This window comes from Solanum tuberosum, unplaced genomic scaffold, assembly GCF_000226075.1.
Source record: "Solanum tuberosum cultivar DM 1-3 516 R44 unplaced genomic scaffold, SolTub_3.0 scf00184, whole genome shotgun sequence".
NCBI classification, from domain to species: domain Eukaryota; kingdom Viridiplantae; phylum Streptophyta; class Magnoliopsida; order Solanales; family Solanaceae; genus Solanum; species Solanum tuberosum.
The window spans coordinates 186442-210909 of NW_006239109.1; the positions used below are offsets into that span (position 1 = coordinate 186442).

The 24468-nt window shown below is 31.4% G+C and overlaps 1 protein-coding gene and 1 long non-coding RNA gene across 2 annotated transcripts; both read right to left on the reverse strand.

Moving 5' to 3' along the window:
• Window positions 1-1381: 1381 nt before the first annotated feature.
• Window positions 1382-3118, reverse strand: LOC102589361 (WUSCHEL-related homeobox 4). The gene is made up of 3 exons (XM_006354795.2): window positions 2774-3118; window positions 2080-2367; window positions 1382-1818 (listed from the first exon to the last, which is right to left on the reverse strand). Exons 1-3 carry the CDS (start codon window positions 3038-3040, stop codon window positions 1642-1644), a joined length of 732 nt encoding a protein of 243 aa, XP_006354857.1. The 5' UTR covers window positions 3041-3118; the 3' UTR covers window positions 1382-1641.
• Window positions 3119-23435: 20317 nt separating this feature from the next.
• On the reverse strand, window positions 23436-23856 carry LOC107061974 (uncharacterized). Its single transcript, XR_001474343.1, has 3 exons — window positions 23781-23856; window positions 23563-23655; window positions 23436-23483 (listed from the first exon to the last, which is right to left on the reverse strand). It is a non-coding gene; the product is annotated as an uncharacterized lncRNA (long non-coding RNA).
• Between the last annotated feature and the right edge of the window lie 612 nt (window positions 23857-24468).

The window sequence follows — 24468 nt, forward strand, 5'->3', positions numbered from 1 at the left end:
TGTAGTGTATGTTAGTGATGATAATGTAATTTGTAGATGCATTAATGGTAATTGGTAATAATGATTGATGATGGTGAATACGGAATACTGACTGTTGACTGTGGTGATTGACAGTAATAATGATTGAGTTGAAATATGATTGTGGGAAATTAGTTAAAGTAGATAAAGTAATAGTATTGTTCTACGATGAAATTGTTAATAAACATTTGAATGATATTAAAATTTTGTCGAATATTATTCATTCGGATTCACTACGTAAATACAAAACAAGACAAATAAACATACTTAATAATTAAGATATAAATAAATAAATTCACACATGAAAAATAAAAATTTAAATAATTAAGACTAACCATTAAAAAAAACAAATGAAGCCTTAGGTACTAAAAGTAAAAGGACAAATTAAGATACAATGAATCAATCTCCTTTTGCATTAATTATCTACCTAATCGAAACTCCATCATTAACTATCTTAATTTAATTGGTTAATTCTCCAACTGCACCCTATTCTTATGATTTTTTTTTAAAATCGATGTTTTATTTGCTTTCCCTCCAAAGTCATATCTATAAACTGATCTTCTACCCCACAATCCATTAGTCAACATTATAATATGAAAAAGAAATTGCATGTCTTCTGATTGACATGCCATGGGCTAAGCCACTTTATCAAAGTCTTCAACAAATTTAATTTTAAAAAATTTCAAATATCAAAGTACTATAGCTAGCATGAATAATATATTAATTAATGTAAAGAAAGATCAACCACTAATCCGACCCCATTAACTTTGAAATTCTCAAATAACAACAAAAAAGAAGAATTATGTAAAGATATATGCGTGGACTTCAGCGTCTTGATCACCCCTTTTGTCAATAATATCATATCACCATAGTTCTATGATCTAGACGTTGGTTACAAATTCACATGAATCTAATAGTTTTTGCTTAAATTTATCAATATAATAATTTTTTTTATTAAATATTATATTTTAATAGTATTTTACTTAAGTGATTTATTTATAAGTCTTCATTTTTTAGTATGTTATAGACTAAACAAGAGAGCGCACAAACACCAAATACTTATAGGTGGGATAACTCATTTAGCCTATAAACCTGTTAGCATTTTTCTTCTACCTCTTCGTTGTCACCTTTTTGCTTCTTTAGTGGCTTGCACCTACAATTTTAAAATTGAAAATACAGGTAATTATGAATATCATTTGAGCAACTCCTTATTGTCCTTTTTCTCTTTTTAACCTATGAGAATTGACACATAAGTATGAACTACAACAAGAAGAAAATAAAAAGTTCTTTACAAAAGAGAAAATATATAGTAATAGATTATTTTTGCAGCATTTCCAATGAGACATAAGAGATAGCTAGGGTATTTTAGGTCAGGAATAAGTCACTAAAATGCCCAAAATCCAAGAGAAGTGAATTGGTACTACATAGATTTGATGATTCATATGTCTCTCTTTTCTCTTTTCTCTTTCCCAAAACAAGGAAAGAAATAAAAGAAAAGGAAACAAAGCATGCAAATGAAGAAAGTAAAAATTAAAGATGATGAAAATAAGTAAAGAAAAAAAAAAGAGTAGCTAGTCAGATCATAATTAAAAAGGAAAAAAGAATATTCTTGTAATAAATTCATCATCTCATGCCTTCTGGATGCAATGGGAAGAGTTGAAGAGTCCTATCACCATTTTCTCTACAATTTATAAATTCTTCTTCATCTTGTTGTTGTTGTTGTTCTTCCTCCATGTATTCAAATGTCCATCCTCTACACTTTCTCTTGTATGGACTATCTTCATCCCTCACTATTTCTCCCTATATCGAGAAAAAAAACACCATCAGATCAATTAAAAGATAACTATAGATCAATAAAAAGCAATCTAAATTAATAACCATGGACGACATAGCTAGGAGTGCAAAGGGTTCATATCAAAATTAATATACTTATTGGTATGTTACAACAAGTAAAAATATATGGTAACATGTCAAAATAGATGGACAATTTTTAAATAAAAAAGTACGCTGACAGTGTATATAACTTATATTTAAAAGTTTTAAACGTGTCATGAGACATACCCTAGTGTCAAATGACAAAGGACTAGTGACTATGGGTGGTGGTGTTCTTGGACTTTGGCTAAGGCCAAGACTATTCCTCTTCTGCTTTTGTCTTTCACGGGCTTTATGGTTTTGAAACCAGTAGAACACATTTTTCCCTTCTATTTTCCCATATTTGCCTAGTTGTGCTGTGATTTGCTCTATTTGTTGCGCGTTGGGTGTGCGCATCCCACCTCTATACAACATTTCCAGTATCCCTATCTGTTCTTGTGTTGGATTCCATCTTGTTCCTCCTGGGTGAGATTCCACCTGCATATGTTACAAGTAATAAAAACATTAACAAGCCTCACTAACAAAGAAAAAAATCAATTATGGACCTCGCGAGTCTCCTATAGGTCCTAGCTCCCAGCAGCCACTAGTGGAAGCAGGTAGGATCAATATTCTTAAAATTACTAGAGAAACATGATAGTAAGAATATTCCCTCCATCATTTGATGTCATAAGTCCATGTCAAGTCAGAATTTAAACTTTATGAATTCAAGATGAAGCTAAGTGCTATTTGTACATATCCAAGAAAGTTTAAGTCAAAACTATTGAATTCAATTGAACCCCTACATCCACTAGGAGGAATTCTATTAGTTTAACTGAACTCATTGCTTTCAGTTTGAATCATGTATACATACGTAAATATACAAAAAAAAACATTTTGAAATTACCTGAGAGGAATCTTTCTTGTCTTCATTGTAAGCAAGTTTAGGAGGGCTATTGCTACTTTCAGGCCTAATGAAACTCTTAAGATCAAAAGGAGGAGTAACAATGGTGGTTGTGGTATCATTATTGGTTGTGTTGAGCTTAGGAGCAAGTGGTCTTAAACGTTTGCAACCAAGTGTAAGTGAAGGAGAAGCAGCTTCATGCTCTAAGAATCCACGTGTGAATTGATGCACCTTCATGCTTAAGCTTCTTGATGATGATCCCATGTACATGGAGCTAGAGGGCTTTTAATAGTCATGCCACTAGAGGCATCCCCATTATATAGAACTCAATTATCACTCCTACTAAAAAGGTGGAGTTTAACTACCATCATTCATTGACAGCATAGAAAGAATTTTTACGGTACGATCAGGTCACCTAAAAGATAACTATATATGGTAATCAACCTAACAATCTATATTAAGTTAAAATTTTAACTTGAATAATAAGATAGTAAACTGTGACATCGTTTGACTAGACATAAAGTTTAAAAAAGAATGACTTTTGAAAATTGTGATCGTCTAACACAGACTTAATTAGATATTTGTGTGACTTATAAATCATTTTAGATTAAGAATAAAGGTGGAATTTGAAAAGTAATTAATTTTTAATTATAGAAATGTGATAATTTTATTTTAGACAGACTACCAAAAAAAATACGTCACATAAATAGGACGTTGGACGTAAATTTAGTAACTCCTAGAAAGGGTGTGAATTTATTTCTCAACTAAACCACCAAACAAGCGTCATAGTTGATCCTGGCTCTCACTTGAGCCATTCCACCCTCTCATGGTCCTTGTCATAAATAGAATGTTGACGTTATTCAACGTGAGTTAAAGAAAGGTGATGAAGAAAAATGATTATTCGATTCGGATTCTGACTCGAACCATTTCAATTCCTTTGTGGATCTTGTTATAGACAGAATGTTGGCGTTACTCAGCAACAACAGTAAAAAGAAATGTGATGAAGAAAAAAAGTTGAAAATAATAATAAAAGAAAGTGGGAAATGAGGTGGGTGCCTATAAGAACCAAGACCAAATGATGAGGTGAGGTTGACTTATGATTTCCATTTTAAAAAGTAAGATGAAAAAAAAAAGTGGATCTATAGAGAGCTAGCTAGCTATAGAGAGAGGGAAAATAAAACTTAAACAAAACAAAAAAAAAAGGTGTAAAATTACTACAACTATGAATGAATGAAATGAATAGGTGAGCGTGTGGGTGAATGTATGCGTGTGTGTAGTTGGCTAGTCTAATCATAAAAAATTGTAATGAGTAATTTTGCTTCTCTTTTTCTCTCTATTTTTATGCCTTTTTTTTTCTTTCTTCTTCTTACTTTCATCATTATAATTTGTCCATGCTTTTCGGTGGCCTCTTCTCCTTCTAAATAAAACTTTAGTATTATATATTGTATCATTAAAATTAAATAAAGTTAGGACAAGAAAAATAATAAATTATTAAAGCAAAAAAAGTTTCCTCCAATCCCTAAACTCCTTATTGGAACTCTTTGTTTCTTTCCAAGATACGGATACGGGGAAAATAAATTGAATGCCGTCTTTATGTAGTGGAATATGTTGAAAAAAAACACTTAGTTTATTGATATGTCGGTTTATTTTTACTTGTAAATATTTGATTGGTATATTTTTTAAGAAGTAATTGATATTTTCTTTATTTATTTTAATAAAATATTATATAAATACATATCTTATTTTACTATAATTTTTAAAAATAATTTATCATTTACAAAAATTCTCATGTAGATACATTTTTATCCTCTCTCGGATGCATCCATATCCCCTCTCTGATACATTCTATCCCCTCTCGGATACATCACTCCCCTCTCGAATACATCTCTCCCAATAAATAATGTATGTCATGCATCCACAGATTTTTTGATGTATCCAAGATCTTATAATTTTAGGGGATTTTTGTGATTTGAGAAATAATAGGGATAAGATATAATTTTCTCTTAACACTATATGATTTAAAAATTATACTTCTTCTGGAGTAATAAATAAAACAATAATTTTACTATACCATTCTTTAAATATAATAAATTCAAAGTTTTGAAAACTCACTGAAAACCAATTATAGTTAATAACGAGGATAAATTATCTCTTGATATTTTAAACTGAAAAAGTAAAAATGGATGAAAGGAGTAAGACAATAAGTTTATGTACTATATCACCCTTTAAATTTTATTAAACATAAGGGTAAACAAGGAACTGGTTAGGTGATGCATGATTTGTCGATTTTTCAAACTAGATAAGTAAAGATGAATAACAATCTATTTTGTAAATACAGTGGACAAATAAAATTAAACAGAGGAAAAAGTATAATATTATATGTGTATATTACATGCATGACGTGTGTACACATATTGTATACTACTATATATGTGACAAAAATCCATCTGATGTAGCTTTAGTTATGCCCATAACCCAAATATCCCCTTTTTTCTTTGGGAACTGTATACTCCAATTTCCCAAATATTATTAAAAGAAAATCCACTCTCTCACACTTTTTTTTTATTATCTCCATTTTTGTATAGCAAAAGTCTTTGCATGATTCAAGCACATGCATCAAAGTAATTCCCTAATTATCTGTCACCCATCAATGATTGAATTTGATTAATTTAGGCATCAAAATTATAGGAAAAATCCATTTGGCCAGAAATTTGGTCAGAATTTGATCAGAAAATTAAAAAAAAAAAGTTATTTTATCTTTTTAAATATTTTTACCCTTTTAACTTTAATATATTTTAATTAAAAAATGAAAAACAAATCAGTTTAACTTTAAATAAAAAGAATATTATAAACTTTTTTAATTTTCTGGCCATTTAGCATTACCCAAAATTATATACAATATAGTCTAACGTTGGAAATTATTTTTTCCTGATCCATATCTTTCTTTTTCTTTTGTGTGTCTAAATACTTTGTTCTTTTAATTTATTAAATTCTGAGAATGCACCGAAACCCATTAATTCTTCTAAGAGTTAGTATAAAAAGTCAAAAAAAAAAGAATATGCAGCTTGACTAAAATATAGAAAGGTTATTATAGGAGCTGGCTTATTCACAAACGTGGCAGCTTATTATTGAAGGCAGGTATTTCTTGTCTTGTCTGTATTTTTTAGTATAATTAATTGGTGTCCTCAATTTGATGATAGACTGGAATAAATCTTTTAATTTAAACTCAATATTTTTATTCTCTAATTTTAGAGTATGCATTGAGTAAACACGATTACTAAATTTTAATAAAATTGAAAAAGTAGATGTATTTGTCCTATGTAGTGTTCTACATGGTGTCTCACATGAATTGTCACGTAGAACATATATAACCAGTTAAAGTGTTTATTTGTGTATAATTAAAATTTGAAAGATATAAATATCAGCTAAATTCAAATATTACGACCCATTTATGTATTATGATAACTTGAAATGTGAATCCAACAAAAACTTTATAGTTAAATTAGTTTTCAAGGGAGTGCTGAAATTTATGCCCCAATTCCTGAAAGATCTACGGATCCAGTTATATATATATATATACTTTCTACTCTTGATTGTATAGATCTTGGTATGAACATGAATCTTCATTTTTCTATCCGCCTTTATGTATGAATCATCCAACGCAAAATTAATTACACACAATTATTTCATTAAAGAGTCTCGCGTTAGATGAAACAATGATGGGAATCTCTTTATATGGTCTTAGGTGATCAACCTCTAATGAGTTACATTATAGAGTTGAATTAGGTTTAACTCATTTCAATAATTATTTATCGATGTTAGGCCATCATTTTAAATATCCATGATTCAGATGTTCAGTCTCGAACATGAGGTAAGTGTTGATCGAAAAGTCTTAAAAAAAAAGATAGATAATACTCTCTTATATAATTATTGACAATCTTCCGTTAATAAGCTAATTTAAGACGAGTTATATCTAAGATCCATAATTTCAGTGATATATGATATTTGAATTCAAAGATAGTCATATAGATTAATGCTACGTCAATTTTCAAAACATAGGCGTGGAGAGTGTCAAATGACAAGTAACCACTCGTTTGAATAAAGCAAAGTTTGAAAATTATTTCATATACGTTCAAGGCCCATGGCACACAGAAAGAGTGATGTCTAATCAAACATGCGATGTTTTTTTCTCTGACAAATTTATAGTAGGAGCTAGGGTATAACTTTATTATTATCATTATTATTATTATTATTATTATTATTATTATTATTATTATTATTATTATTATTATTATTATTATTATTATTATTATTATTATTATTATTATTATTATTATTATTATTATTATTATTATTATTATTATTATTATTATTATTATTATTATTATTATTATTATTATTATTATTATTATTATTATTATTATTATTATTATTATTATTATTATTATTATTATTATTATTATTATTATTATTATTATTATTATTCATATATTATACGTAAATAGATTTACTGTCCAATTTAACGTCGTACATGAAAGAGAGATTTTGCATGTACCCTTTGAAAATAAGCAAAGGTTGTTTTTCATTTCACTTTTTTTCTCATTACTATTTATTACTTAAATCGATATCTTGCTATCATACTTTTTGACAACTCCGCGGAGGGGCTATTGAAAATGATCCTTAATTTAACGGTCTAACACTTTAGTAATATTGTTCGTTTCGAATTTAGATGTGCAAAGCTTTAAAACACATCATCTAGATGTAAGATTTGCTTACGTATACACCTAACATCTTTTTTATGTTTTTTGCCGATGTGGAATTTCGTATCTTTATAAGGTGAGGTGTCACATTCACCCCCTCTTATGGAGTCAACATCCCTGCTGAGATTGTTTCCCACCGCATAGGATTTGCCTCAGTACTCATTAGGTTCAGGGGCGGCTCAACATAATTTGTGGCCTAAAGCGAAATTTTTATTAGAGGCCTAAAATCTATATAAATTTTATCTATATCTATTTATTTTTCTAAATTTCAAGATCTAAATTACTACTTAATATCTTTTATAAATGATTTTTTCAAACACTTTTTTTTTAATTATTAGTTTTAAGTAAGATTTTATCAATTCAACATTGAAAAACATCATTTTGTTGAGACAATTATTATATGAATTATTAACACAATTTTATAAGTAATAGGTTGATAAACTTTAAAGATAAAGAGTTAGAATCATAGAATTTGATTCAAAAAGTTGATAACTTGGTATACCTACTTTTAATATGAAAATTAACAAATAAATTAAAAAAAAGAATTTGTAATGCACTTTGTTCAACACTTTTCGACTATTGATTCATATTTTTGAGAGTGTATTACTCTAACTATCAAAAATTTGAAGAAATAGAGTGCAAAAAGAGTTACAAAGGATAAATAATGTGAGTGTTAACGAAGAAAATATAAGAATCCAAAATAATGTTTCCTTAATTTCTTCTATTTGAATGGGGTTAAGATACATAATTTTTTATTTATAAAAATTTGAGGCCCCCAAAAATTGCGGGCCTAAGGCCAATGCCTAAAATTTTATAGGCAAGAGCCGGCCCTGATTAGGTTTGCCCCACCTTATCGAAATTTGCCTAAACTCAATTGAAATCTGATCCACATTGACAAGGCTGAGACAAGAGTGACTCTAATACCATTTGTAACTGTCCAACCCACTAAGTGATATTATTCACTTTGGACCAAGGCCCACACAACTTTAAAACACATCACTAGGACGTAAAGTTTGCTTACCTAGATATACCCACGTATATTTGTCAATAAATATAGACTTCTTAACTTAAGGTGATGGTCATAATTTTACCCCTATGAAGATATGAATAAAGTTGATTGCATCGTATCGTTTTCAGAATCCGCTTATGAAATTATATATTATTGTTGTTGTATTTTTCTCCGACCATATCTAGTAGACTAGTACCTACAAAACCTAAGGAATTAGGTTGGAAAAAAAAATCTACATATGGATTATTTGTCCTTTGGACAAGATGCCAAATTAAATTGTCTTGTTATTGGCCTGCCAAGAAGTCATTCTACATAGAAATGTTTTCACATATTGTAATGATTTCAATTTTGAAATTAGTCACGTTATCCCATTTTCATGTTTCGGTGCCCCGACGTCAAAGGAATATAAATATCCAATTATTGAGTTTTTTTATTTTATTTTTACTTTATTTTTTTAGTATAGCTCACCAAAATAAAAGATTTTTTTATTTGCTTAAACTCATTCAATATTATAACTAATTAGATATAAGTTTTTCTAGATTGATTGAACCTTTAATTAATCTCCAGCTGTTTTTAATTTTTTTTTCAAGGTGTTCATGGTTTTGTACCTGTTTATATAAAAATAATAATTAGTGTAAATAGAATCTTGAATAAAGTGAACATAATTATTTAATTTCATCTTTCAAGGTAAAAATAAAAAAAGGAACAGATAAACTATGATGACAAACATAAAATTTTGCCTGATTAGAACATTCTTAATAATGAAACTAATTAAGAAAAAAGTAAAAAGTAGAATGGAGGAATAATAACATATATACGTACGCAAGACGGTATGAGAACTACTCAATGAGTTAACTAAATACGTACGTGTGGCCATTTTGGATATAATAACACACTCATTATCAATTATTCTCAAGAGACCTTTAATTTATTAGCAAAGAAGTTTCAATTAAACGTTACTATTTTCGTTTCTATTATGTTCGTTCCTATTTATATGTCGTCCTTATTATAATAGATATTTCTTATTATTTCAATGTATAAAAAGCAGTATTATTCTTATTTTACCCTGGAGAGTTATTAGCCTTATATGCATTTGACTAAAATAGGAAAACTAAGTAATTAATTCATATTTATTGATCAAATTAATTAAGCAAAATAAATGAAATTATGTTTATCTATTAAAAACTTGACTTCAAGAGAATACTAAATAAGAGTACGACGGAAAAGTTACCTAATTTTTACTCATTTTTTAAAAGGGCGTTAAACATAAAATGTTGATAACTAAATAGGAATTGAGGGAGTATTTACAAATAAGTTATATCCTACGAGAGGAATAAAAAAAAATTATAAAAAATATTTGTACATGTTCATATTTTAGGTGTGATATCTTTACAATTTATCTTAAAGTGAAAATGGCATAAACAGTTGAATATAATAGCTAACAAATATATAATATTCATAACATATATATATATATATATACATTTTTTAATATATCTTTTATTAATGAATATAATTATTATTCATGGACTAATTAAATGTATAGCTTGTCTATCGACACACCAAAATATTTTGATCAATAAGAAAATTTGAAAATATCGAAGAATCATCATCATTGTTGAGCTCATTATTGTATTTTAACATCTTGTTTGTCTCTAATTTAATTGACGTCCCACATGTTCAATTTGAGGGGTAGGTTGTTCCATTTTAGCATCTAAGGAAGCAAAATTAAAATGAAACCATTCTTTTGTAATTAATTTTTGTGATATATATATCTACACACTCATGGTGCCATTACGACTCTCGTTAATATTATGTCTAAGGTCACCTTTATTCTTTGATCTTCTTTCTCTTTCTTTATTTGCCTAATAGTTTGTGTACGTATATATAGATCCATCTTGTGGTTTTGCCAATATAGGCTCTTGGAAAAACCATGCGAGTATGTCGAAAGCGGACAATATATATTATCAAGTTAAGAGTATTTTTGAATTGAATTAACTCGAAAACTGACTAATTGACTTTAGATACAATAATTTAATGAGACGAATATATAAATGACGGTGTAATGGCATGAAGCTCCATTTACTACTTTTACCATACCAAAAGTAGCTTGGAGAAGCACGAGTCAAATAAGAAGCTAACTTTGGGATTCATGGTCATAAATTGTTTGGTCATGTAGGTGACACATTTTGAATCGCAAAAATTAACATGTTGATTATGATAATGGGCCATGTGGAATAACTTTGAAGGACATATCTCATATTGATAGTTGAAAAGAATGCTAAGCAATACATATAAGATATAAAAATATTATTAATAGTCATTGTACATATTAACTCTAAATGATAAATCATTATCATGTTAAGAATATCTTCGAATTGATTGAGCCCACCATGCAAACTAAAGGATGGATCTTGATGAAGTGCGTATGCCTCATTCCTTGCTCTCATAACGACAAAATCATCACTTTAAATTTGATGATAAAGTGAGGGAATATTTTTGTACAAAAATAATACTGTGTCAAAGGCAAAAGAATTGAAGAACCGTACGTACAAATGAGAGTGTGATATTCTTGTTTGGGAGTATAGTTAAGACGAGGAACAAGGTGATAGAGGATAAGTGACAGTGCATCAAAGTTCCTTTTTTGAGTTGATTTAGTGATGACTTTGAAGGTACAAATGAGTAGCAGTAATCAAAAAGGGGGTTAAAAATGTATGATGATATTGATTATTCTTTGGTCAAAGAAAAAGGTTTATGTTTGTGGAAGTGATTGGGCATGATTGTGGGAACCCACAGAGTGGAACAAACGGTGGAAATCCATCATTACTGGGTATGAATTTTGCTATCATTTGCACGTGTCCCCTTGGCCCAGACCCCTCCTTTAATTTTCTGCCAAACAGGAAAAGATTCATCGCTTCGTTTCGATTTATATGATGTTGTTTGATTCGATAGAAAATTAAAATTAGTGTCATAGATGTTTGTGTGACGACAAGAGAAAGTTGCTCGGATTGTCAGCAACCCTTTACTTCTAAGCTTAAGGTTGTGAGGGAGCTCCTCGAGGGTGTAACGACCGGGTTCCGTCGTTATAGAAAAGTCAATGGGAAAAATTTTGGGTCGAAAAAACTTTTTCGTAGTAACTTGGAATTTCTCAACCTAGTCCAGATTTGGACGAAATCGGACTCATTAAAGTCTAGAGAAATCGGGTAGCAATTGGATGATCTATTTATGATTTTGATTACCTGAGTAGTTAGATAAGTCGTTAAGGAATTCGTACGACTTTACGGAATTGAATTCGAGCGAGTAAAACTCCCGAAATTGATCTTAGCGTGAAGGTGATTTTCTGAGTGTCGTTGGTTAGAGGTGTGTTGTGAAATGGGGGTCTTGGAATTATTAAAATAACTCACTGTTTTGTGTAAGCCGTTTTGGCGTTGGGTTTTGTCGCTCTGGCAGGGGAGCTGTAGCGGGATAAGGGCCGCTGTGGCGGGACAGACACGACTTAAAGTCGTAAATAAACCCCTAAACGACTTTATTCTGCAATTTTCAATTTTTAGAGCTAAGGAATGAACCCCAGGCGACTCTTGACAGTTTTCCACCATTCTTAAGGCTAAAGGTAAGCTCTTCACTCCCCGAATCCGTTTTTCGATCCGTAGAATGTATTAGAATGGGTAATTATCGGTGGAGGAGGGTTTTGATCTAGATTCTATGGTGGAAACAACCCTATTTTGGATACTTGGAGATCATAGGTATGATCTGGGGTTCATAGAATTGTTAACAATTCGGGTAATTAGTGATTGCTTATAGATTCTCGTATTATATTGATTGTTTGTAGACCAAGAACAAGCGAAACGAATTCGGAAAGGGAAGGATCAAGTTTCTTAGGGTTTCAAGCTTGTTTCGAGGTAGGTGATGGTTGTGATTCTATAATTGTGTGATATATGTTTGTTCTTGCTTCATTACGATATATGTATGTATATGAAAATTGCACTATTGATCACACTTGTTGTAAATGAGATAGATGAATGATGGTTACCATGAAATCATGACTTAAATGTATGATCTTGAGAATGTACTTGTGATTGTGATTGTGGTGTGTTGAAAGAATCGGTTGCCACGTTCCGGCATAACTAATTGGGATCGGTTGCCACATTTCGGCATAATTATGGGATCGGTTGCCACGTTTAGGCATAAACATTGGATCGGGTATCGTGTTTCGGTATGTTAACTGTTTGGGTTTGAGTTCCATGAGAATACCAATGACTTGTCATAATTGTGTATCTTAAGAAATGTGAAGTTGTTCGTTGTCCATAAATGTTGATAATATTGTATATGTTCGATATATGCATGTGTTTATAATGTTGTATTGACTTACTTGTGTTGCACTTAGTGGGATAACCGTGTGATCCTACCAGTACATTACACTGTGGTTGTGTACTGATATTGCACTTGCTCTTTCTTTGTTGAGTATAGGGCATCTTCAAGCGGCTATTCACAGAGCTCGCTTAGAAGATCAGTGATCATCGTTCAAATTCAAAGGTGAGCTAGTTCTTCCAGGCTGCCATTAGTTCTCCTTTCGTTTATGTCCACATTTTGGACTTAGACTTTTCTAGTTAGTTATTAGTTGTTAGTTTGGGGTTATGACCCTTCTTGTTTAGACTTTGGTTCATTGTTAGATGTTTTGGTACATTGACTTTCAGGTTCTAGGTGTATTTTCCGCATTGTTAGTTGTTAGATCTTTTGGAAGTTTATGGGAACTTCAGTTTTAGCTATTATTCATGTTTTCGTATCCTTAAATGCTTTAGTTTTGGTTTAGTTGCTTGGTTTGGGTTGTAGTAGAGGTTCTCCCACCGGAGGATTAGTGTGGGTGTCAATCACGATGGTCTGGGTCGTGACAGAGGGAAGGGTAGAACAAATGCAAAAGTACTCATTACCCCCCTGAACTTGAAGTTTTTTATTCGGTGTATACCTAAATTATATTCCGTTTTAATTACCCCCCCCCCCGCCCCCGAACTTGTTTATTCCTCCATCACATACACTTTTTTCGTCCACCTGCTCCTATTATGACTACACGAGCGCGACAGCTGGCAAAAGTGGTGATGTGGATTTCCACCTGGATAAATAATAGCCACCTAGATAAATTAATATTGCAAAAAATAAATTTCTTAAATTTAAAATTCATTGTTTAAAAGTTAATTTTGAATAAGGCTGATTTTGCGGAACTCCTTCTGGATTTGGGTTTTTCTAGACGTGAAGTTGGTCGATTAAATTTCAAATTTGTCTGAAATTCTTACCAAGTAAGTGTTAATCTTTGTTTCCTTTACTTTTCATTTACATTTTACCCTATTTTTCGTTTAAAATATGCCAAATATTAAAGAAAAATGAAGATTTTACGTTTTTTTTATCGCTGTAGCGTTATGATGTGGCAAAAAATCACTTCCTCACGCACCTAAAAATGGAGATTTTACGTTTTTTTACCGTTGTAGCTTTATGATGTGGCAAAAAATCACTTCCTCACGCGCCTAGTAGAGTGTGTTGTCAATTTCTACGCCAGGTGGACAATAAAGGTGCACGCGACGGAGAAATAAACAAGTTCGGGAGAGAAATTAAAACAAAATTTAGTTTAGGTGTACACCGAATAAAAAGCTTAAAATTCAGGGGGGTAATGAGTACTTTAGCCTAAAAAAAAAGAAGTTTGTGTGATTTTAAATCATTTCACTAAAGATAAAATGGTTATTTAAAAATTAAATTGTTACTAAATATAGAGGTGTTATTTTATTGAAAATTAAATATTTAATGCTGAGAGTGAACATGGAAAAAAATAATTATTTTCTTGATATGTCAAAAGTGACAAGTAAAAAATGAAAATGTATTTAAGGAATAAGTGAATATTACTCTAACTAAAAAAAAGTATGTGACGTAAAACCGGATAGATGAGTAACATACTTTCAACACCCTTTGCAGTGTTATACAACACTTGTTAGAATTAATCTTAGCATCTCATTAATGTCATATGGTTGATATAAAGTTCTATCACCTTTTAAATTGTTAGATTCACAAGAGACTATTACTTCAAACCTTATAACACATCATATAATATAATACAAGAATTTGAATTAATCCTCTTTCTATCCTGAAAATACTTCATACAGAACACTTTCAAACGTTTTTTCGCAAAAATGAACCATACGTTCAACAAATTCGAATTAATTAGTTGGAGCCTCGAAACAAATATCGAATACTAAATAAAGGGGAAAAAATGGACCTCGTGTACATGGTCAGTATAAGAATACCAGAATAAGAAACTGCAATTTATGCAATTATATTCCCAGACTTAACTCAATTATTAGAATTGCTTTTGGTGTCCACTTCAGTTGTTCATCATTGAATACATACATATCACTACTTACACGGTTGCACCTATATTCTTTAGCTTTTTTTTTCAAATGGACAGACAATAAAAGACAAAATTGCTGAAATAATTAGTAGTGGTAAATTACTTCATCTTTCGTTATAACATTGCTCTTTTACTCTGAATTTTAAGAGTTTACTCATGTATACTATACAATTTCATAGACATAAAAATTTTAAGCAAAAATTGAGTTCATATTGTTTTAAAATATTTACAGTTTAATTTTAAAGTGTTGAGTTGATCGAATCTAATTTATCTTCAAAGATTTGTCAACTTGTCTTTCGAGGAAGTGGAAAGTACCACATAAATTGGCACGAATATAATGGAGTAATATTAAAGAAGCCACGTGGAACAGCGAGGTTCTGTCGAATCCTTTGCAATGAAAGATTACACTGGCTAAACTTATTTTATGTATATAAAGAGAGTAGTTGTCGAATTCCCTTAACATCGCGTAGCCACAAATTTCATGATGAATATCTAGACTTTGAATAGTAAATTAAACAAAAAGCAACTCTATAGAGATTCAATTCTACATGTCCTACACACTTCTTCTTCCAATTGTCACCAAGCTACTACTCATTTCATGTTAAAGTTGTGCGCTTTTAATTCCTTACAGATATTAAGCAAGGAATCAAACCTAAGCACCATATAAGTTTTGTGCATATCCTTGCCACTGCAATATGAATCTCCATTGATTTTAAAGGTATTCGAAATGGTATATGTACAATATAAAATGCATGAGATATGACTTATATATATAGTATAATTTTTTGACGAATGGTGTACCGCGGCCACGTATAACTAAGGAATAATACGATTGGTCATACTCCCTCTTATCTTAATTTTTTTTAAGACTTGCAGACTAGTGATTTCCTACTAAATTAACCTAGTTTAAACTTTAAAATCTTAATACCCAGTGGCACAAAAAGGCTAGCCATCTTAGGAGTAACATGTATAAAAATCATTGGATCAAACAATTCCAGTAATTAATGAGAACCAATTTTTACTAATGATTTATGAAAGGCTCTTTCCAAGGACAAGCATGTCGGTAAGGTGAAAAGATTTTGACAGGTGGTACCAAATTTCATGGAGCAAAAAATAAATAAAGGAAAAAAAATTATAATTATTCCCAAAAACAGATGAAATGTCATACTCAAATAACTTTTGCAAAGAAACTCTTTTTAAAAAAAAACATATGTTAAAAAAAATGGTTTTTGCTTGGAAAGCTTTATAGGTAGGAAATTGATGGAAAAGGAAAGGACGATAGCACTAATATAATGTTCAATATAATGGCTATTTTTTACCCTTTTAACATATGCCAAATAAAGTGATGAAATTGGAGGAAGTCATCATTGTTATTCTTGAAAAATTAATTATTCCTCCAACTAAGATTTTTTTAGACCAAATTAAAGCATCTTTTATTATCTAACTTAATTAGGTCATGACTTTATGGAGCTATAGTGTTATTTATTTTAATTTCTACCTTTTTTCCCAAAGTAAAATAAATGGAATGTGTGGATAAGAGTAAAAGTCACATGATCGCATGGAGAAAATTGTCATGTTGGGTAAGGGAAAGTGAGTGCAATTTTGCAGAGAAATGGATTTGTCAGGGGCAAACAAATTTCTAACATGCGACTTCAGAATTTAATCTTGATCGATTTAATTTTTATGAATTTTGCTTGAATCGATTGCACATTTATAATTACAATATTAAAATTTTAATAATTTTTACATATATATATAACTCAATTTGGTGGTCGTTATTAAACTTTTGTGCTAAATATGTTCTTATTCGCTAACCGTCCAACAATTGGTATTAATTAGATTTTATAATGAGAAAACTTCAGCATTGTTCATATATTTAGCGAAAAGATCTAAATTTATCCTCCATTAGAAATTTGACTCAATTGGTCTTAGACAATATCTTTTGGGCTAAATAAGCTTTTATTCAATAATGATCAAATGTTGGTATTAGACTATTAGATAGACTTTATATAGGGAAAACGTTAAAACTTATCCTTGTATTGTCCTTTGACACCTTCTTGTTAATTAATCTACTCTTTTCTCTTCTAAACTATACCAATTTTTTGGAACGTTAACAACCAAGGATATTTTCAATCCAATCCGCAGGAATCAATAGAAAAGGCAAATTCCTTATGATACACCTGATCCGGCTCAATTATTTAAAAGTTTAATTGAGCCAACTTTTAATGTAGAATAAACCTAAGCATTTTCATAAAAGTATAAGATCATAAATTCGAAACTTTTACCTTCTGAAGTATTTAATTCAATTGAACTTGTTACAACGCACTTCGCCTCGACTCCCCCAACTACCAATGTTGAGGAGGGGGCCGGGTATGAATGGATGACAGACCAAAAACAATTAGTTGAATTGATGGCACATAAAGATCCCTCTCCCAATACAAAAATTAAACACAACTTTCCCTTTCATTTTATTCCTCTACTTTTTAAGCTTTTGTTGTTTTCGTGCCCAATCCCTTTTTCTATATGCTTCCAATTTCTTATCTTTGCAAAGTTAAAAAATTAAATCCCTTTCCCTTTTATGGTGGTGTTTTGCACAAACTCAAAAGAGTTAAAAAAAAAATCTTGACTCTCATCAAAGTCCAAATGTCTTTTTCTTTCCCCACTAACAATTGTAGGAAAATGCAATTTCCCAAATCCTTTTTTTAATGACTTTTTTTTTCAAAAAATTCACAAAAAGAGTGATGCAAATATATGTTTCTTCTTTAATTATATATAATCATTTACATTTTCCCGCCAAACATATCTAAATTTGGTGAATAAATATTATCTTTTTTTTTTACTACTTAAAGGCTAAAAGCTTACTAAAAGGCTAAAGGCACCCCTACTACAAAAAGCTCATGCATCCAAATGGGAAACAGCACTAGCTTGTTATCATAATTCTTCACTCTTTTTTAACCACTTGGTAATATTGATTTCGTTTTTTTTTTTCTTCTTTTGTCTGATATCTATAAGATAATAATAATAGTTGTACTATTAGTTACAATTACATAAAAGCAAATCTTTCAGATTATATTAATGACAACATGTTAGTGCTTGGCAAAATAAACTAATCCCAAAAGTCAACAGATATATGAAAAGTTAATCAATATGAAAATATCAGTATAATCTCATATGTGAAGTCTTGGTAGAATCGGAGGTACATAGATTTTACTCTTACTATTAGGAATAGAAAGGTTGATTTTGATAGACACTATACACAAAAAAAATGTTTTTGAAACGTGATATATATATGACAAATTCATAACATTCCATTTTTAAAAATTTATGACATATACTTACTTAAAAGAAAACACAGTAATTTTATGTCTTAATAGTAACTAAACTCAAAATGATTTCAAGCCACTAGCTTTTCTTCCTCAAATTTCCTTTAATTTTCAATGTAAATAATTTAATATGTTTTTTACCACACACATTCAAAATCATCCGTTAATTATAGACTAGTGAAAATTTTGGATAAACAATTAATACAAAAAGAATTGATAGCAGTAAAAGAGTATATTTTCATACGATAACCTGAAATATATATATATCATTTACTTATTTTGAAGTAAGTAAATTTTTTTCCCTATATTAAATAAAAATTAATGTTCAGTTATAGTTGCTAATTTTTAAAGAGTTCACCAAATGTTGGGGCACCTAAATTTAAGTAAAGTGAAATGAGGTTGCCTTTACTTGGGCCTAAATAGCCCACCAAATGTTGGTCTTGCTCAATGACCCATGACTGCTGCCTAATTGGACTTGATAGTTTGGGGGTGTTTCAATTGAATCTCTTGGGATTTGAAATTGAATCTTAGAGTCTGCTTGAATTGACTTATTAAGTGTTTTTAAGTCAAAATAATTTTGAAGCACTTTTGGAATGTTTGAGTAAATTTAAAAAGTGTTTATAAGCACTTGGTTTTAAGCTAAAATGTTAAAAATAAACTTATGATTTTTGACTTATAAGTCAAACAATAAAAATCAATCCTAATCTGCAAGAATTAAGATTGATTCGTAGCTTTCCTAGCTTATTTTATCTTATTTGAAGTTGGATGAAATTCCTATGACGCTCAATCTCAATACTAGTTGAGGCTCAAACTGCATCGACTTCGAAAGAGAAGACTTTCTAGTCTTTTGTTCTTTTAGGTGCAGAATATAAGACATTTGAATAGAATCCTTGTCTTTAAATACCCATATGGGATTGTAACTATGTTGTATAAGGAAGATCCCCGAAAACATATTGTAATGACCCAAAAGGTCATTTTTGGAAATTTTCATAAAATGACCGTTTTACCCCTCCCGATAGTTGCCCCGAGTCCTAATTGTTGTATTTTCGAAGTTGGTTTGAAGGAAAATTGATGAAAAGTTGAGTTTTTGGAAAGTTGAGTTTTTAAGAGTTAAAGTTTGGTTAAAAGTGCTATTTCGAGTCATTTGGAGTTTCGAGACTCGAATCGGATTTTCGTCGATTCCAGCAGTTTTAGAATGTCGAAACGGGTCTATGAGAATTTACGGAGTCGAATTTGGAGTTAAAACGAAGATTTGAGGTCCTAAGTTGCAAAAATTGTGAAATTTTGATCAAGAGTTGACTTTGGTCAACAAACGAGGTTCCGGGGATCGAAATGGAATTCTGAGGGCACCGTTGGATTCAGGGGGTGATTCTAAGTCTAGGATGAATCTTGGTTGAATTTTTAGAGGCCCTGAGTGCGTTTCGAGTTTTTGAGCCTAAAGTTAGTTTCTTGACGCCTTATCGGATACCGGGTCAAGGAGACCTCGAATTCAAATTCCGACGATTTCATTGAGTCCGAAATGTCATTTTCAAGCTAGTAGCATATTTGGTTTGTGTTCGGGAAGTGCCAAATGAGTTTTGGGTGAGCTTTTAAGCTTCTTGGATGCTTTGACACTATTTCAGCAAATTGTGGCAACTAAAGGGTTCATTATTAGTTTTAAAGGTCGAAAAAAAATTCCGAAGGTTCTGAAATTTTGAGCATGAATTATAGGACTTATCTGCAAATTTTGGTGCATTTTCGCTAACCCGAGATTGGACTTTTATCGCAAATAAGAAATAATTGTTTACCGAGTAGAAATGATATTTGACTGGGCAAACGAGCATGAAATTGAGCTCCGATTGAACGAACAGGTCCGTATCATTATTTAAGACATTTACAAAAAAGAATCGGGTCATTTCACTATCGTATGAGGAAATTACGGCCTTTTTAGTGAAGGATTTAACTGCTGTTTTTCTGGTGCATAACAGTCATGCACTGTTATAAAAATCTCAGACTGTGTTCATTTGGTATTTTGAGCATATCGGGAGTTCTAGAGATCGGAATGGAGTGATTCTTACGGGTTTCTTCTTGAATTAATATGAGGGTTAGTATTCAATCTTCAATTCGACATTTTCTCATAATTTCTTTATCTGGTTTTTTTTTCCCTATCCGTAAACCTCTTGGGAAAAATTGGGGTTTTATCGATTTGGACTCCCTTTTTGATGAAAAAGGTATATTTACGATCCTTATGTTATGGGTAAACTGATTTTAACATAAAATTATTGATTCATCGATTATTTTCATCATATTAACCGCGTACAATTTGGACTTTCCCGGTAAAGTTAAAGTTTGATAAATTGAGAATTTCAAGGTCGATCTTAACTCCGTTTTTGATGAAATTTCATATTTGAACTTATCTAAGCATGGGTAAGATGTTTTTCAAGAGGTATTTCATTTTCGAATCGGGGTTTCGGATCCAAATATTTTAGGCTTCTTCAAGAACATGGATTTTCCTTCAAATTGAGTTTGTGAATTGATTTCAACTCCGTTTTCAAATTGGTTTTCACCATTAGCTTCCAAATACTTTAAGGATCATTTTACATCAAAAATTTCCAGATTTGGGTATCGTTTTCCGGTATGAGACTTTTGGACCGTTTTGCCCTTTTCCCCTAAATTTCTTGATTTTGGTGTCATTGGACTCGAATTGTGATTGTGAATAATTGTTTGAATAGATTATCGTGATCTGGATTATACTCGAAATGGAAAGGCTCAAGTCAAGTAACTTTGCAGTTCGTTTTAAGGCAAGTGGCTTCCAAACTTTGTAAAACTCTTAGACTACGCATGACTACTTTTCACTACAAGAAAAACAGTCTCTAAGGAAGGGAAATATGGTCCCTGAAAGTCAAAATCTGGTCCCAAACGAACATTTGAGACCTGAAAAATCTGGTCGCCACCCGTCTTAAAAGCTTCCTTCGCTATCGCCCAACAACGACGGGAAAAAGAAACTAGTCGCTAATGGTTTTTGGGACGGGGATCCAAACTGGTCGCAAAACACCTTTAGGGACGTTATTTCTGGTCTCAAATAGACCAAATATATATTGAGAAAAATGCTTATCAGGTCGGTAAAACTCTATAAGGACCACCAAAAACTAGTCGTAATAATCTTTAGAGACGATATAGATCTGGTCCTAGTAATCTCTAGCGACCATTAAAGACCTGTCCTTAGAATTGCTTTAAAGACGAGAACTATCTGGTCCTAAAAATACCTTTAGCGACTCACCAACCTCGTCCTAGAATAGCTTTGGCGACTATCAACAACCCCGTCCTAGAATACCATTAGAGACGAGCAACAAGCTGCCTGGACATAGATTGGCCTTTAGAGACCGACAATAATTCTTGTCCTTGATTGAGCACTAATACATTTCAACAAATATCGAATCGCTACTAAAAATTTCGCTACAAAAAGATGATATATATAGAGAAGAGACAGCGAAAATAAGATATATGTAAAGAAAGCAATTCATTACAATAAACTAGTTGACATCCATGATATTGGTTTCAATATTTGTTTAACAAAAAAACATAGCTAACATCCGAGTTAGACTAATTACCATCAAGTTTCGCATTAAATTTGTAGAAAACTAATAATAGTGAGCTCATTCATCTTCTTCTAAACTTGCAGGTATCTTGCACAGAAGAATGAACATAAGGTAGGCAAAAAATTAAAAGTTCCAATCTTCATCGAGTGTTATCCAAAAACATCAACAAAAAAGCTGCAAGAAAATAAGAAAAAAATCCATTAGAAAGACTTTGAGATGCATTAACTGAGAATCTAATATCTATTTTAAAGATCTACAACTAAAATATAACTTCAGTCAGAAAATAAAAATGAAAGAAATAAAAAGAAAGCTTCCTTTCTTAGAAGTTTGGCAATGCCAAAGTCAGTAAGGTGTCCCATCATTTCGTCGTCAAGTAATAACACATTGCTACGCTTAAGATCAAAGTGAATAACTGGAACTGAGTAACCATGATGGAGAAATTCCGAAGCAGATGCAACGTGGAACATGACATTCAATTTCTGCATTATAGTTAAGCCGCGAGAATATAGCAACTAATTGTTTAAGCTCTTGTTTGGCATGTACTCAAGTATCAGTGCTTTAAAATCCAAGTTACAACAACTGCTAATAATGATTTTGGTGAGATTTCTATGACGAAGATTACGAAAGATTTCATATTTTCTGTCAAAGGTTCGAAATGTGCCTTCCATCTGCACATTGAAAACTTTGACAGCTACAGTCATCCCATCTGTTACTGCCCTTTGTAAACAGAATTGAAACTTCAACTACCTAGAAAATTATTTACATCAAAGTCGTGAGTTGCTCTTTGAAGTTCATAGTAAGAAATTCTTTGAGGTGCTACCTCAGGTGACCATTGTTTTACCTCAGCGTCTCATCAACACGAAAACTATTGATGAGGCAGTCCCTATCACAGAGATAACAGAAGAGGCAACTATAATCCATGTCAATCTTCTTTTCTTGGACTTAGACTGATTCTTTGAATTAGAAGGACAAGTCGAGACATGCTTTTGAGTGTTACCATACACCTTACTAACTTTGGCATTGCAGAACTATCTTCTCAGGAATTAAAAGCCTTCTTATAATAAAATAAAGTCAGGTATATTGTTACTTACTTGGTCAGCAGAAAAATAGTTGTCATTCAGTTGAAAAAGGTGATATTGTAGGTGGGGCATCTGAATGTTGAGCAGCGAAGAGTTCTTTCATTTTCATTATTTCTTTCATCGTATCTTCTAAGGTAGACAAGCGATCATTCAAGGATTTGTTTTCCTCAATCAAGGATTTGTTTTCTTCATTCAAGAATTTGTTATCATCTCTAGTTGAACGTAGCGCGGACAATATTTCAGCCTTTGAAGAAGTCCCACCTTTCAAATCTTTCGCCTTTACTCCACCCCCAAATCCAAATACATGACTACGAGTTTGTGGTCCACAACATTTTTCAACAATCTCTATCCTAGCTAGAGATGGATCTTCTTGAACTATTTCTTTAAGTTGAGCCTACAAAATATATGAAAGGACATTTTCTATCAAAACACAACAATTTTAGGCTATTTACTTATTCAATTTACCAAACGTACATGTTTTTCAATTGCTTCAGGTTCAACAAGCTTGTTATCTTTCTTACTAGTCTCAAAGAAAATAGTCGCCAAATCTGGTGGATTGCCATCTTTCCCACCCTTTACATCAAATTCAAACACGTCAAATAACATAAACCTCGTAAATACTCTATCAAGGAAAATAGCTTTTTAACAATACCTTTTGATAAATAATCTCTCGAATAGGTTTGCTACCAATATGATGAAGCATCCTCAGCTTAGATCGGTTTGTTGCATTCCTGATGCTTCTTGCCTGTATTTGTGAAACGATAAGCTTAATTAAAATAGTTATAACAAAATTGTTAAAACATAAGGCATCTCATGCCTGAACAAGCTTCAAGGTTGTTTCCTAGTAATAAACTTAAGCAGTATACATACCTGAAAACTTTCAGAAGTAAAATGTTCCTTTACTAACCATTCCCATTCTTTTTTGTCTACTCCCCTTGGGATATTCTTAAGAGATTGTTGAATTGGGTTATCCTTAACATATTTTGCATGTAAGTATCCTCTCCATTTGTTCCATAGCTCATTCATCCATCCCATGATATGATCACGATGATCATTCATGTCAACAGCCTCAAATTTGTGCTACAAAGGGTTCAGAAGAATCAAGAAAGGACAAAGCAGAGCATAATAGAGAAAGCAATACAAAGCAGAGAAAGAAATGGTAAGACTGACAGAACAAAACAGAGAAGAATATATTGCAAAAAACACAAAACAGGGGAAATTGCAAAATAGAGCTTTTTCTCGCTCTTACTGAAGTCTCGCTTCTCGCTTTTGGGATGGAAGCGCTCACTTTTAATAAAACTGGACCATCTGTAGTTATGTATCATGATATACAAATCAACGTCAACAAAGAGAGAAACATTACAACAAATCCTAGTTGCAATAGAACAAGAACACATTTGTTGGACCAATATTATAGGCAGATCTTTGTCACCTTCAAAATATTATGAGACAGAGGTACCCATAGCACTTTTCTATTCGATATCTCGAGCAAATAAGATTTCAGTAACACATGAAAATGATGTGAAGCTTATGGGAATGAAATATTTGAATGGAGTTG

What these genes read in the sequence shown, in the direction of transcription:
- LOC102589361 (XM_006354795.2), bottom strand. Translation starts at nt 3,040, where the DNA reads ATGTACATGGGATCATCATCAAGAAGCTTAAGCATGAAGGTGCATCAA. An exon ending in ACAAGAAAGATTCCTCTCAG is followed by an intron (nt 2,368 to 2,773) that starts GTAATTTCAAAA and finishes TAACATATGCAG; the next exon opens with GTGGAATCTCACCCAGGAGG. An exon ending in CTTTGTCATTTGACACTAGG is followed by an intron (nt 1,819 to 2,079) that starts GTATGTCTCATG and finishes TTCTCGATATAG; the next exon opens with GGAGAAATAGTGAGGGATGA.